Consider the following 16,315-nt stretch of genomic DNA (forward strand, 5'->3'; position numbering starts at 1 on the left):
CGATGAACATTGTGATTATTGATCAATGCCGTGATTATGAACATTGTGATTATTGATCAATGCCGTGATTATCGATGAACATTGTGATTATTGATCAATGCCGTGATTACCAATGAACATTGTGATTATTGATCAATGCCGTGGTCGTTTCAATCGCTGAATCAAAAATGAATGAGAATTAAATGTCAAAGCTCAAAAACAGACAATTAATCGTCATAATCGCCAAAGCCCTAAAACAGACAATTAATCGCCATAACCGCAATGATTTATTAGACAATTAATCGTCAATCAAATTTCATAATCGTGACAGCCCTAGTTACAACACAAACGGTCCATTGGTTCTTCCCTCTGTGTCTTTGTTGTTTGATTTGTGTGTCAGTAATTGTGTACGAGCAATGAGGTTGATAAGTCAGAGCTGTATTTCTTCAAGAATAAACTAACACTAGTTTATCTGTAAATCAAGTCAGTGATGTCAAACGCTGATGTTTGTTGTGTCTCTCTCTTTGTCTTGTGCTTGAGTTTGGCATTAGAACATGGGAAATTGCTGTTATGGCTGGTAACCAGGGTGTTGCTATGCAGTTGGTCATTGTTGTGTACATCATAGGTGATATTCCGCTCTCTAGATACGTCTCTGGTCCTCCCTTCAAAGTGTTTCCAGCTGTTTTCTTGTGAAAGTTGTGCGTCTGGTCAGATAGAGTCGTCCTGTACCAGCACATCTCTCCCGGAGAAAGCTCTTGAATTGGTTGAATATGTTGACCGTGGTCAATAATGATAATGATACTGGACTGAGCAAACAGCACTAATGACATATAACACACACACACACACACACACACACACTGCTGTTTGCTTTCTTAATAGGCATCAAGTACCCAGACAAAGTCTCTGCTGTCCGTGTGAGCGGCTCGTCCTCCGTCTAACACGCAGGCGTTACAGATTGTTTAGACATGGGCCTGTAAACAGCACTCATCTATCATGACACGCTCCGTTAGCTCTACGTCATGTTATTTTCTGCTTGCCGAGCCCTAACACGGCAAAGGTCTGTCGGCGGCGAGGGGGCCCGCGTGTGTGCCGTAATGAATACTCAGTGAAGCGAGCGCCGAGGAACGGCCCGGGCCCAGCCGTAATTTGTTTATCTGTCTAAAGATTACGCAGGCCGAAAATCCACAATTTTATGCTGCCTTTGTAAATTATCAAGTTTCTGTTTGATGAATGTATCGCAGCTCGGGGAGGCGCGGGACGCGTGCGGCGGTTTCCAGGTCATCGGCGTGACTCTGACCTGAGCTACTGTGTGTTATTGCTTTGAAGTTAATTCAGATTTAGTTTGTTCATTCCTCTGTGTGTGTGTGTGTTTACTGGCATCTTCAAAAAGTGTTTAGTTCTGCTTAGAAAACACAGTCTAGATGTGTCTGTGTGATTTCTCAAGAACACCCACCACATCATATTTCACAGTTGATATGTTTTTTTTCTTCCATTTAGATAAATATGATTGATGCTTTTCTCAAGTTTAGGTTTAAAGCACTTCTGTGTAAAACAGATGGACAGCAGTTAGATTTTGTTCTTAAAAACTTCAGTAATGACATCAAGAATTTGTTTGTGCTTTGATTTATAAGCACTTTGATTTAACAATATTAGAGTTGTTTTTATGGCTGAGATTATAAATGTATTCTTTTTATTTTTAACATTGTTATAATAACATTTGTGTGTATGTGTGTGTTTCTACAGTCGGAGAGCGAGGAGAAGTCAATAACATATGACAACATGGGACCTAACGTGTGTATGGGGGACCACAAGGTATAACTCGCCACGCTTCCTGTGCTGTGTGTGTGTGTGTCTGTGTGTGTGTGTGTGTGTGTGTGTGTGTGTGTCTGTGTGTGCGTGCGTGCGTGCGTGTGTGTGTGTGTCTGTGTGTGCGTCTGTGTGTGCTTGCGTACCTGTGTGTGTGATTGAACCAGACAGACTCAAACTGCTGTGACTATGATTCACACTCACCTGCCAAAATCACATTGAGATGTTTTAGAAATGTCCAATGAATGTAGCACTTTCAGAAGAACAATACAAACACAAGTGCGTGTGTGTGTGTGTGTGTGTGTGTGTGTGTGTGTGTGTGTGGTGGTGTGGCGTGTGTGTGTGTGTGTGTGTGTGTTGTCGTCGTGTGTGTGTGCGTTGGTGTGCCGTGTGGGTGTGTTCCGTGTTGTGTGTGAGTGGGTAGTGTTTTTCGCGTGTGTGTGCGGTGTGTGTGTGTGTGTGTGCGTGTGCGCGTGTGTGTGTGCGCGTGTGCGTGCGTGTGTGTGTGTGTGTTCATGTTTGTATATCCCGGTGGGGACCTAAACCTGAATACACACCAACACATGGGGACTCGTGTCACCGTGGGGACCAAAATTGAGGTCCTCATGGGCACAAAAGCTAATAAATTGTACAGAACAATATTTTTTTTAAATCTAAAAATGCAAAAAGTGTTCTATGATCTTTAGGTTTAGGGATAGGGTTAGGGATAGGGGATAGAATATACAGTTTGTACAGTATAAAAACATTACGCCTATGGACTGTCCCCACGGAGATAGTAAACCAGACATGTGTGTGTGTGTGTAGGTGTGTGTGTGCGTGCGTGCGTGCGTGCGTGCTTGTGAAGAAACTGTTAACGAAAAAAATGTTTAACTGTCAATGTTCTGCATCTGTGACCCATCACACTTCTTTTGGTTTTCAGTTCAATTCACTTTTATAGCTTTTATATAGCGCTTTTCACCGTTTTCATTGATGCAAAGCAGCTTTACATAAATTATGATAAAACAATAATAGTAATGAATAAATAGAATACAGTACATGGTATTGAAATGCAAGTTTTTCTTCATGCAATGTACATTGATGAAACTTACCTGAAATAAACACTATGTTGGATTGTTTGAAACTGTAAATTGTTCAATTAAAGTATATTGTTTTATTGAAGTAGATTATTTTAAATATTATCAGTACTGGAATCTTGTGCAGTGCAGAGTTGTTAACATGATGTTTTATTTATTCCACAAAATGAGTCCAAATTAATTTCCAAAATAATTTTACAGTATGTTAATGGCACTGTCTACAGATCATTTGCTATTGAATTATTTTGCTAAATTTCACTGTTTTTTTCAGCCTGTCTACCTGTACTTCCGGTTAACCTTCGGGGCCGGAAAACATGCCAATAAACACAAGTGTTGTGTTGTGCAGTGATGTGGTAAATATTATTTACTATTCATATTTATCACATAATAGATTTGCCTAAACCATGTTGGAATTTTCATAGCGTGTGTGTGTGTGTTAGTCAGGCGAATGGTGCCAAAGGTTGGAGAAGATTTCATGAAAAGGTCCCCTGTGAGAAACTCAGGCACGGAGGGATGGACACACACACACACACACACACACACACACACACACACACACAGAGGACCCTGTAAAGACTCTTCAGCAGGACTGACCAGTCGCATTAGTCGCAGTGCATGCAACACATCCATAGTAACCACACTCTGACATGAATGCTTTAATGTCAAAATCATCATGGACATTTACTGAACACACACACGGCTTCTGCACCCTGTCAGGTGGGACAGTTCCTCTAAACGCAGAATGCATTCTGCCAAACGCAGCGCTGCGTTTCACCTATAAACACCATAAGACTGTAACGGCCTTGTTTCCAAAACTCTAATAGAAACACTCTACGAATTTTAAAACACGTACGTGCAAGTTTTAGATATGCCTCTATAACGTATGAGCTACTTCCATATAGTATGTAAGATGTTTTAAAAAGTGCAATGCAAAAACTATTGTTGTATCTCTCTAAAGCTGTAGGTTTATTTGTACATTGGATTATGATATATAGTGTGATGACTTTTAGGGCTGTTTTCTCTTTCTCTCTCTTAGAATAGACTTTACATTCTGTTTGATTTCTTAGTTTTCTTTTTATCTTGTGTTTTGATTTGTTGTTACTGTCGTAACACTCTGCCAAGTCTCATTTTATATACTTTTAAAAGAGATCATTTATTATCACTACCAAAATTGTTACGCTGACATATGAATATGACAGACAAGCTTTGAGGTTTTGTCAGTATTTGAATAGACTAAATCGACATCATCATCATCTAAATATGCCAATGTTATTGAAATATAGCCAATATAAAATGGTTTTTATTTTTTCCTTTAAGCAGTGCCATAAATCATGTGAGTAGATAAGAGCGTTTGTTCTAGCAGTCTTGTTTGGTTATACAGTAACAGTACTGTTCTTATTCTTAACTTATTTCTGTGTGATAATGTTATGGTTCTGAATGTGATATTTTAAATAGGCTTGGGTATCTTTTTTGCTTTTGTTTTTTTTAAATGATTATTTTTGTCGCTATGTTATTGTGCCAACTATTGAACACATAGAGATTGAATTATGATGACATTGTGCCGTCTAGCTTTAAGAGAAAAATCTTCTCACATTAAGGACCAGGAGGAAAGTCTTTATAGTGCCCATGTTACACATTGATGTGATTCATTACAGAAGCAGGAGACATTAGAGATATGAAGATGTGTGTGCGTGCGTGTGTAATAAGAACACTGTAAAGTGTGATGATGTCCTCCAGTGTGTGAGCAGTTCTGCTCTTTAAACCTTTCCTCTATTGATTTCATTCACCACACTACAGAGTTGAATCCATTAGATTGATTCTTGATTTGTAAATCACCTCAGTGGGAATGATTTTGTGTCCCTGACTGTGATTTGGTCAAGACAAAACTGCTTGTTAACCTGTTTTTTTCCCCACAGGTCAGCCGGTAAAATCCACTGTCCTCTTTAAGCAGATACAGTAGATATTAGAGCTCCAGAAGCAATAAAACCATTAGAAGTCATTAATGAGTGTTTATCACATCCGTTTCCCACTGACACTCAAAAGTTTACAGCCTTTGACATTTTCACATCTGTGTAGCCGGACGACGCCTGAATACAACAAAAATGTTTTTTTTCAAACACCACAAAATCTATCACAACCCTTTATCTTCGACATCATATTATTATTCTTATGTTATGTATTCATATTATACTGCTAAAATTAATCCTATGAATAAACTTTTTTCTTGCTGTGACAGAATGTTTTACTTTCACATAAATGAGCGAAATGGACATTATTAAACATTTAGTTTTAAACATACAGTAAAAAAAACATGTTTGGTATATTGTGAGGATTAAATGACTACCTACGAATATGTTTACAAAATTGAGCAAAATGTGCAAAGTAACGAGAAACAAATGACGCATGTATTAAAAGGCGAAATTTGTTATTTAAATAACGTTTAGCCTGGACAATTATAAAAACACCCTATAAAATATTGAACTCTGGCAAAATAGAAAAATCGTGAACTATAATTAATTATAGAATTACATTTAGCACTCACAGAAATAAAATCTGGATTTGACCAATGAAACAAATGAATCTATTACAGTGATATTTTGTTAATTAAGATTTGGGATAAAATGCGCTTTTCATTTAGAATTTACTTTTTAAATATGTGTAGTAATAAACTGTTATTATTGTTGTTTTATTATTATAGGGCGATTAGACATTTACAGGCGGACAAACAACTTGTTTATCGAAAATATCTAAAACGGATATTTATTCTTTCAAAAGCGCTTCAAACACGGTAAATCACATTGTTTATAAATGAACAAGACATATTTAAAAGATTGGCTTGTTAAATAATTTATTGATAATACAAAGTTTATTTTTCTTCCTTCAGCGCGGAAGCAATAATATTCTCTTCATCCGATATTTAATGTCCATCTGTGTCTGTTCTTCGTGTTGAGAGATCAAACAAAAACTCCTTCACTGAAAGAAAAAGCGGCCAGAAGGACATCAAAACAAAAATCTTTACACATTATTTACAACACTGCCTTTATACACATTCTGTGTCTGCTTCTGAAATAAAAAACAAATGTCAAACTTAGGCGTCGTTATTCTTCTGCGACTGAAGAAAAAGATCTTCAGCCTGTATGAGGATGAGTGGAGAGTCTTCGTGAAGGTTTAATAACATAATTTACTTAGTAAAAAATATATATACATCTCACGTACACGTCTAACTGTACAGTTGCATTGAAAGTAAACGAGAAGGAGTCTCTCCGTGTGTTTGTACCCTGCTTTCTCCAGAAAGAGTCTCTGATCTGATCACAAAGTGTCCGAGCTGTTGCTGCACGGGCTGATCAGACCCACATTACTGGCTTTGTGCTTTTTTAACAGTCTCGTAATCTTCTCGTCGTCGGAGTTTGGGTCCAGAGGTTTGTTATATTCATCATCATCCTCGTTGTCCGAGCTCTCCTTCATCTTCTCTGTCTCTGAATCGTGTTTCTTCTTGGCTGTGGCCATTTCAGCCGCGTGCCTCTTGCGCCATTTAGTTCTTCTGTTCTGAAACCAAACCTGCGAAACCAAGAAAATCAAGTTAACAACCATATTCAACAAACTAAAATAAATACAAAAATAACTGAATTGAACTGAGAAGCGGATAAAATAGAATACAAATGAACTGCATCTGGCATCAGTGCTGTGTGTGTGATGTGTAATGCTGTCAGGTGAAAGTGCCAGCACAATAATTATATGTTATCAATTATAAATCATTTGGTAGGCTAGTTTCATTTGTTTGCAAACTCCTCTGTAATTCTCTCGAACTGATTTCCCTGACAAAATACACTCTATATGTAATAAAAACGAAAGACTGGATGAGAATGGTAATAAAACAGTGTTTTAATATGTACCTTGACCTGACTCTCGGTCATTCCCAGGGAATAGGCGAGTCGAGCTCTCTCTGGACCGGCCAGATATTTGGTCTGCTCGAAGGTTTTCTCCAGGGCGAAGATCTGCTGTCCTGAGAATGTTGGCCTGGAGTGTTTCTTCTTGCCGTCCTTGTCCAACATCATGTTTGCTTGAGGAGGAGAAAAAATGAGAAATGTTCAGCCAAACAAACTCAAATGACGCAAAAGATGATGTTCATGGCAAAACCACGATCAACATCGCAACTTTAGAGCTCTAGATTAACAACTGTGCACGTTGGCACAGCGGGTCTGATGCAGGCCATGAACACACTTACCCGGACAGTGCACCCGCGGGTCTCTCCAGGGCGACCCCTGCATCATTCCAGGCCAGAAGATAGGCGCCCTCCCGGGCAACTCCGTCAAGGGTTTGGGATACCGGGACACGGCCGCGGGGTTAAAGTACATCCCGGCCGATGTGGCCAGGCCGTTGATCCTGGGAAAGCCCGAAAGCAGCTGTCCAGCTGAAGTGATGGGCCTCCCCAATATGTCGCTTATTCCATGCGGGGTTCCCAGCGCGAACTGAGAGTTCAGATTGCTCAGAGGAGTCTTGAACCCGACGGGGTTCTGCAGGGTGTACGGGAATAACGAGCTCTTCATCTCGGTCATGTTGTGCAGCGCTGCCAGCGGGGTGCTGCCCAGGACGAACGCGCTCTGCCGGTTAGTGTCCATCTGCCCCACCGCTAACATGGGTACGAGCGAACCGGGACGAGGCGTGAAAGAAAAGGCATAAAAAGCGCAAGCGTGCACGCGAAGTTTGCTGAGCGCAACTTATCCAAGGCGACGGAAGCACTTCTTGCAACTTTTCAACTCTTTCCACAAGCAAAAGCAAAAGGCGTCCCACGGTGTTTCACGCGCGTCCTGAAGCGGAATCCACTCGGCGGCAGTCGGGAGATTTTACGCCCGGGTTGAGCGCTTGAATGGCCCGCATCTGAACATCGGGTGCGCGTTGCTGGACTGTGGTTGTGGTGCGAGCGCAACGGGAAGAGCTGATAACCGCGCCGCCACCTGCGACCGCGCGTCTCCTATTGGAAGAAGCGAAGGGACGCCGCTCTCTGATTGGAGGACGCGGGCGGGGCATTTGCATGCGCATCATCGGGACAAAGCCGCAGTCCATCAAGCGCGTATTGTAGCGCCATTAATGACGCGCCTGACTGTAGAAATCATTGTTTCGACATTTGACAAAACAGACGCGTTACTGTATGAGCCATTACAGCTGACAGTAAGTACATTAACCTGCTGTATAATCACATTTTACTGCTCGCTTTTTATTTAGGACAAACGTTTATTATTCTGTTTCGTTAAAAAACTATTCAACAACTTTAAAGTGTAAAAACTCGATTACACGGTGATTTCTTGGAGCAACTTGTGACAAAATACGAAACATATTTTGTGTTTATGTGATTCGTTTGAACGGCTTATTAAAACTTCAAAAAATAAGAGGTTTGAAAATTACGTTTGTTTCTTTTTTTCCGTGCACGCTAAGCTAATTATTTACAGCATTCGTCTGTTATTTCGGGTACGGAATAATTGTAAAACTGTTATCATGTCAGGTCCATTTTTTAAATGTTAACATTTACATCTTTAGTATTGTTACATGCTGGGATGTTACTAAAAATAACCGAGTAACAACAAAAAGGCTAAATGACACAGTATGTGCATCATGGATGCAAGACAATTATTTAGAATTAAATGTATATGAAGTTTTCCGAGTGTACTGACATGTCTTATTTAATTCAGTCGTGGACAGTATCAGTGATTCTCTCTCTCTCTTCAGTTCATTAAGTGTCAGTGATGCTGATAATATCTAACTCACTGTTTAGTCGACAAGCATCGCTTCAGAAAGACATTTCTCCAGCTCTGATAAGCGTCTGTCAATAGACCCTCATTCATCATCAATGCAGTAGCCACACTTTACAAACCAAGTGTTCATTTCACCGTGTATTTGCGTTACAGTAAAAATATAACGTTTTAATCTGTACCATGTAATTTATCGTAGGCTATACAATATGTTGTGTATGCCTACATACGCCTGGTTCTGTGTGAATTGTAGGAGCTGAGAAACACAGATCATTTGTTGAAGAGGCGCGTTCATGTTTTATGGGGCTTTGAGAATGAAATATGAGCGTGCTGGAATTTAAAAGGGTTATTTAGACCTTCATCAAAACTACGAGAAAGGAGAAATATGCACGCTAAGTCTGAAATATGACGACGACTTTAAACATTTTTCCCCATTGCAGTAGGCTATTTACGCGTCTTCAATAATATTAACATGATTTATACAAACAAACAAAAAGGTTTATTGTGCTCTGTGTGTTTGCAATAACGAGGCGCATTTTATTATTTGAATTGTTTTAATATCACCCTGTCACGTAGCCTATGTCATTGATAAACCTATTTTGAATTTGTTTTTCCAGGTGCATAATTTAATTAAATTTTTGTTTTCCTAAATGAGTTTATATTTTCTTCTAAATTGTATAAATTACAATGTCACTCTAAATTAGCTGAGCTCATGTTAATATTTTTTTAAGTTTCTGCTCATAAACGCGTTAAGAGTAATAAAGTTACTCGATTTTGTCAGTCAGTGATTTATTACTACTAATTATTAGTAGTATTATGAGTAAATATATTTGTATTGTGTGTACATACAATCGTTCATAATAATCTAGACACCATATATTTACTGTGTGTATGTGTATGTATATATATATATATATATTTAGGCAACATGGTCCTGATCTGTCAGAGTTATAAACTGCTTGGCCCGCGAAGTCAACATGTCAATTTAGGGCAAATAGAATCACGCTCTGACTGATTTGTGTGTTAAATATTTTCACTGCATAAACCTGAATACCTGCATCAGATAGAGTAAATAAATTAAAATAAATTATTATTTTTTGTTTGATTCTGGTGACTTATTTATCAATGAAAACACGTGCATCTATAATTGTAAATATTAAATAATAATATTTTTTATTAAATATTTAATACATTTCGTTGTAATTGTTTATATAATGTATTGGTTTTATAAATATAATTTTGTACTTCTCTTACTACTTTACTCCTTCTAGCAATAAATTCAATGTTGGTGTTTTGTCATTGTCATATCTAACATAGGAAATTCGATGAATTAAAGATAATAAGACAGTTTACGAGTATTTATAGTGACGCATCCTGACAGTTGTCCATGTTTTCTGTGGACGAGCCCCAAATGAACTTTAACTGAAATAAACAGACATGATACAAGTCTCCAGTTTTTTACAAGAATACAGCGACATCTGCTGATCATGTTGTGACTTGCACGTCAATAATTAATGAAGAAATATAGAAATGAGTCCTTTTAGTTTTTCGCATTTTTAAGTTTACATTTGACCTTATTTGTTTATTTTCTTATAAATGCTTCTTCTAACCTGAACCTGATGTATTTCTCCAAGTGTTTAAACTATACGTTTGTTATTCATGAGCACAAATGAACATCAACTCAACTCTGTAGACCACACTTATTGTTACCTCGTTGACGAAATGTTAAATCCTCTTTCAAGTCTGCTAAATGAATACACGAAACGCATTTTCGAGTAACTAAACTGGATTAATTGAATATTTCTTGTCTTTACTGCTTTCATCTCAGGTTTGCAAAGAAATGCTGACCGAATGTTTATCCAATCAGAGCGTGTTTCTTAAGCTCCGCCCACTTCTGTAGAACTTAAACAGCGGGTCGAGTATCAGCAAATCACAGATTCGTGCAGCAGATCTTCTGTCGTGCTTGTGCGCTTCTGAAGGTGCCAGTGCGCTCAGATGAGATCCATTTAAAGTCCGTCGAGTCCGGTTACCTGCACGCGCTTCTCAGGTTGGTCATGAACAAACGCAAAACATCCTCGCCGCAGGACCCCAGTCATGGCTTCTCATTCAGTGCCCGTTTAGAATTCTACTAGTAAACTACATTAGTGTCCAAAATCACGGTACATTTGTATTCAAGCACTCCTGTCGCTCTTCTCAAGGGTTTTCCCACCATCACCACGTGGATTTTATTTTGACAATGGAAGTGAACATCAGCATCCCTACAGACTGTGACCGATTGAAACACACCTTATAAAGGGATCGAGGAAAAAACACATTTTCTCTTTATCTGTCTATCTGCGGTGTCCTATACGTCAAGATTTATCAAATGTGGACTTTGAAAAGAGCTATAAACACTAGAAAAGTCAAACATGATTTCACCACAACATCTTTATAAAGCACCGATAAAATTTAAACGTTCTTAACTTAGTTCGTGGTGGGTGTGTGATGCATTGATTTTGTTGTGCGCAATCAGAATGATTAAAGATTGTATATACACATCTGCTGCCATCGCGTGGCTGAGTCGTGTACTACAGCGCCGCCCATGTGCGTTCAAGAGGAAAAAGAATGTTTAGATATCTGATGTGAAATAAATCTTTAAGACGAGGCATGTTTATTTCTGATGGATGTGTGCTCTGTGATTAAACGATAGTGACAAAGTGAGTCGCTCTTCTTCAGTAAGAAACCTTCAGTAGAACGGTTGGAGTTCAGCTGCACTTCAGTTCTTCATCCACTAGATGGCGACACACACCAGGTAAAGTCTTTTTTGTTTCAGTGACATGTCAAACACATAAAACATGCTGAAAGAGTTTTGATGATTGCTGTTTATCGTAAAACTTAATGAAAGGCTGCTCTGCTCACGTTTCATTACTTTACAACATTTGGTATTTAGCAAACATTATAACAACACTCATTTACATACAATGTATGTCATGAGGAAATGTAAATGACATCTTATGTTTGTGTATCGTTACCATACACAAATTTCTGATTTAACGAAACTGTGGGAAAGTCTTATACACCATGTGTAACTCATGTAGCCATATTTCAGGGTTGTTGTGAGCGTGTCGTTCAGTGTTTCTCAGTCAGGAGTCAATCCACAACTTTTATTTCCCATGTAAATATGTCAAAATATGTCATTACACAAACCATGCAGCAGAACTCAATGTAATTACAGTAAATGTTTCCCCGTCTAAACGGCTGTGCCTATTAATCTTCTTATATTGTTCTCCATGTAATCTCATTCATGTCTAAGAGAATGTGATTTCTCTTTCTTATGAGAAAGTTATTACAGTGCATAAGGGAAGAAATTCATAGATGACAGAAGATGACACGGTTTAATAGTGCGCTGTAGCTCTAGAAATGTTTGCTGTACTAACAGAAAGTCAGAAAGCTGTTGAGAGAAGTGTGGATGATTCTCAGAGGGTTTGTAAGCAGCTGCCAAAACGTTGTTTTCTGATGTCTGTCTCGTCTCAACGATTTGCTGTAGTGAGGAGAGAAAAGCTGCTGACATAAAGAGAGTCTGTAGACTTACTCCACTACGATATAGTGAGATCTCCAAACATCAAGCACCGGAAATTTGACCCTGATAGCCCTGGAGAAGATTGTTATTGAAGCTTCAGTCAGGTTATTGGTTTCTGTTAGAAGCGTCTCTCATCCCGGCCTGAGCGTAAATAGAAAAAATCCTGATTATAGAGGTCCTGACGGGCCGAAAACTGAACCGCGATCAGAACTTCAGAGGTCCAGAATCGCTAGAGGTGCTTGTGAAGAATATAAACCGATTGTCACAGCTCAATGTCTTTTATATTGTGTTTATTTTTCTACGGATTATTGACACTAACGATCCACATTTGAATACACAGCAAACTCATGAACCTTTTTTCATTTAAAGCAACAAAAAGTGTTGATGATTTTTGGGCTTGTGATCAAAACACAAGACGCTTTGAACATTCTCAGCCCTTCTGCTGAAGAACACGAACAAGTCACACAGAGATTAATATCACTAAGACATTCACAGTGTGCTCATTTCCATGTTGGGATGATCATCTGTCATGTAAAATCTGGCATTGAAACAGAATAGTCACGAGTGTCCCTGTTGTGTGTTACTGTGATTGAATATTTCTGTGGAAGAGATCAGAACAGAACAGACGTGATGACTCGAGACTGTTTTCCATGCAGACAGCACAAGTCCGGGGGATTTTCAGAAGATTTCCTGCACAGATTCTGTTGAGCTCCAGCATGAGTCAGTCTTATAGCTTCAGCACATTCTCACCGTCCTGCTGTACTTCACAGTTTATAGATGTTAGTTCTTGATACCAGTCTTTGATCGACCTGTCAGAGCAGAATGAAGGTCAGTCAGGAGAGCACACTCACATCTCTGTATATGAGATTCACATTTGCATTTCTGAAAGCAGTGAGTACGGTAAAGACACAGAATCACGGCCTTCAGACGAACACGACCCTCAGCCGACATCAGATGCTCCGTCTGACACCTTTAACCTCTAACGGTGTGCAAATCTCATACAGATCCCATAATTTAACATTTTAGTGACAGAGCGGCGTGCCGAATAAAAGTAATGAGAAGACAAAAAACTCCTTCGTGCAAAAAAGACTTGTTTTTCCTTTGAAAACTCTCCAGGTCCTTCTCTCCCAGGAGTTTCATGTCTGTCAAAACAAGGACACAGTTTGTGGAAAAGGCTGAGAAGTTCGAATGCAGAAAGTGTACTTGAGTTAACATTCTGTCCCTCACAGGTGCACTCTCTTGAGAATGCGCTGTGGTGTCGGGATTGTAATGGATGTAATAGATTCTGTGTTCCAGGTATCAGGGGTCGACCCTGGTGCTGTTTCACAGTTTAGACTCTCAGATATTCACTGTGATAAATGATCCAGACATCAGTCTCAATGCTAAGGCCGCGGGTTTCATAAAAAGTGTTCTTGCAGCGTTGCTTTAGACCGTTTCATCGGATGCGCACGCCGGGACTGCAGTTAACTTCCGCTCTGTGTTTGGCTAGTGTCTAATAATATAACTACTAGGGATGTAACAATATGATCAATTTCATGGTTTCACAATTGCAAAATTGTCTCAATATTATTGAGGTCACATGACTGTATGAAACGATAGGTCTTCCGGACCTTTAACATTTACATGAACAATTGAATAGATATGACCTCTGTCAAGGTCAAGGTGCAGTTTTTTATTTTATACTAGGGAGTTTTAAGGAATTTGACTCGTACTATACCTCGTACCTCAAAGCAACAGTTATGATTCGAGGATAAAGAAAAGAGGACAGGATATGACATCGTTGCAATGTTCAATATTGTTTATCAAACACTTGCGGTACTTTTTTCCAAGTCTTCATTTGTCTTTTTAAATATCGCAATAAATATTGTACCTCAAACATTACACCGAGGTATTATTGTACCGTGAGATTTTTGACTAATAACTATTTATATTTTATTTAATTTATGTTAATATTAATTTGTTATTATTTTATTGTACAATAATTGTATTAAATAAACGATTTGCTGAATTTTGTTGTAGGTTCATTTTATTAAATAAACAATTAGTTGAATGGGTCCTGTAGTTCGGTCACATTTAAAGAGAGCGTATGGTACACTGACATCTAGCGGTTGAGCTTGGTATCGCAGTCTAAATTAAAAATATTGTGTAACCTAGTAAAGGTTCGGTTGCTTTTGATTGTTATCAGAAATATTCTACAGGCACTCTATTGTTTGTGAATGTGTGCCGGAAGTTAACTGCAGCCCACGAACATGCGCATGCGCAGTAACGTTTGTTTATGTTGTCACTTTGAAACAGTCTATAGAAAAAACATTCATTCAAAGGTTCTTAAGAGAAGAATTCTGTTTTCACTACAAAGAACATTTTGTGAGACAGAAAGCTTCTCAATATGTTAAAGGTTCTTTAAGGAACCATATAGACTGACAAAGATCCTTTTAGGAAGGTCTATTTTTAAAAATGTACAGAATGTATTTGAACACTAAGCACATATCAGAGTCAACGTCTAATGTAGCTAACCATTCAATAGACAATTAGTTTTTTTACTTGTATAACTGTGAACTTTCCTAAGAAGAATATCATCACATGCGGTGTTTTAAAGGACTCATTAAATGAGCACTTTCAACAAGTTGCTATGATTTATTAGGGTCTTCATGAAATGTCTGGAACATATTTCGCTAAAAAACACTCAATGGCCGTGTAAACAAAACCCTTCTTGCCTCGTCAAAAACAACTATGCTCACAGCAACCCGTTTTGGTGCATGTCTCTTTAACTGATAATGAGTTACAGCGAACCCCACCCCCTTCTGTCAGTGTGTCAACACAACACACGTGTAGTACTGCCATGGCAATGGTTTAGCTAAATGATATTTCCTGAATTCCTCTGCGGTTAGTTTCGTCTTAAACGTCTCAAATCATTCATCCAGAAACAAAAAAATCAGTCACAACAAACAGCGCATCCTAATGCGCTCACTTTGTGCGTGTATGCTTACCTAAAATCCACAGAATCCACTTCAGATCTCAGCGGAATTACATGGATTTTAGCGCTTGTCGTTGATGAGTTATAACGTTACACACATAATGTGAGAGCTAGTTTGCTGTGACAGATTTATCAGCCTAAGCGCGAATGATTTGAGACGTTTAAAACGAAACTAACCGCAGTGTTCATTAGCAAAACAAACATCTTGCCGCAGCTGAACATATTAACGCACATAATGTATTAACATTCATACAGCTAAACTCCACGTGTCCATCTGCACTTATATACAGTAAGTTCAACACTGGCTTTGAATGTTCTATTTAGCCCGTGACTGACTCGCTATCATATGCTAACGTTATCTATATACGGTACATTTATGTCAATTCAGACTGATGATGAATACGACTTACATCGGCAGTTTTGTCTCGTTCAGTCGGTCTCGGTCCGTCTTGAGGAACAACTTTGAAGCTAATCCTGCTTGTACTGTCCCAGGTTGATAAAGCACTCCGGCCTTCCACTAAAAATAAAATAAATCCACTCCTGTCTCTTCCTTGGTTTAGACTCTGTGCAGCGACTACATTGCATGTTGTCCACGAACTTTAGCCATGGCGTCACGTACACCGCTGTCGCTTGTGAAAACAACAATGGTGGAGCGCGGTGGGTGGAACTGTGTAGATTAAGGGGCGGTAACATTATAATAATTTCCTTTTTTTACGTCACATTTGGAGCGAAATCTGAACGGCTGGATTTCTCACATGCTTGCAGGGAAAGGCACACCAAAACAAACTTACTGGGTTCTTATTTTTCACGTTTTCTGGGTTGCTAGATGCACCGGGGACCCGATTATAGCACTAACATCAACAGACAAAGTTGGCAGAAGACAAAATATTCAGTGTGATTTTGTATGTATAGTAAATGTAACTCTTGTGTGGTGTTCATGTTTTTTTTTAATTTTCACTAAACATTTAAACTGTTCCAACAGACCTGAACACCACACAAATGTAAACAAAAACTATCAGAATTGACAAAAATGAAAAATGCTTGTTTCAACCCATGCTTAGGGAGAAGATGTCTTTATTATATTTATTATATTATACTTTGGCTTTATTCATTTTTAAGCAGCGCATTTGTATTGTCTTGGGTTGTAATTTGTGCCTTCATCAGCATACATTAG

The 16,315-nt window shown here is 38.7% G+C and overlaps 1 protein-coding gene and 1 long non-coding RNA gene across 2 annotated transcripts; one reads left to right on the top strand and one right to left on the bottom strand.

Annotated features, from left to right (window-relative positions):
* Window positions 1–1,709: 1,709 nt before the first annotated feature.
* LOC130558789 (uncharacterized) lies at window positions 1,710–4,208 on the top strand. The gene is made up of 3 exons (XR_008963495.1): window positions 1,710–1,794; window positions 3,133–3,214; window positions 3,302–4,208. It is a non-coding gene; the product is annotated as an uncharacterized LOC130558789 (long non-coding RNA).
* A 112-nt stretch (window positions 4,209–4,320) lies between these two features.
* nkx6.2 (NK6 homeobox 2) lies at window positions 4,321–9,623 on the bottom strand. The gene is made up of 3 exons (XM_057341397.1): window positions 7,087–9,623; window positions 6,755–6,921; window positions 4,321–6,419 (listed from the first exon to the last, which is right to left on the bottom strand). Exons 1-3 carry the CDS (start codon window positions 7,496–7,498, stop codon window positions 6,171–6,173), a joined length of 828 nt encoding a protein of 275 aa, XP_057197380.1. The 5' UTR covers window positions 7,499–9,623; the 3' UTR covers window positions 4,321–6,170.
* Window positions 9,624–16,315: the final 6,692 nt, after the last annotated feature.

The sequence above is a fragment of the Triplophysa rosa genome, linkage group LG9 (genome assembly GCF_024868665.1).
Source record: "Triplophysa rosa linkage group LG9, Trosa_1v2, whole genome shotgun sequence".
Taxonomy (NCBI): Eukaryota; Metazoa; Chordata; class Actinopteri; order Cypriniformes; family Nemacheilidae; genus Triplophysa; species Triplophysa rosa.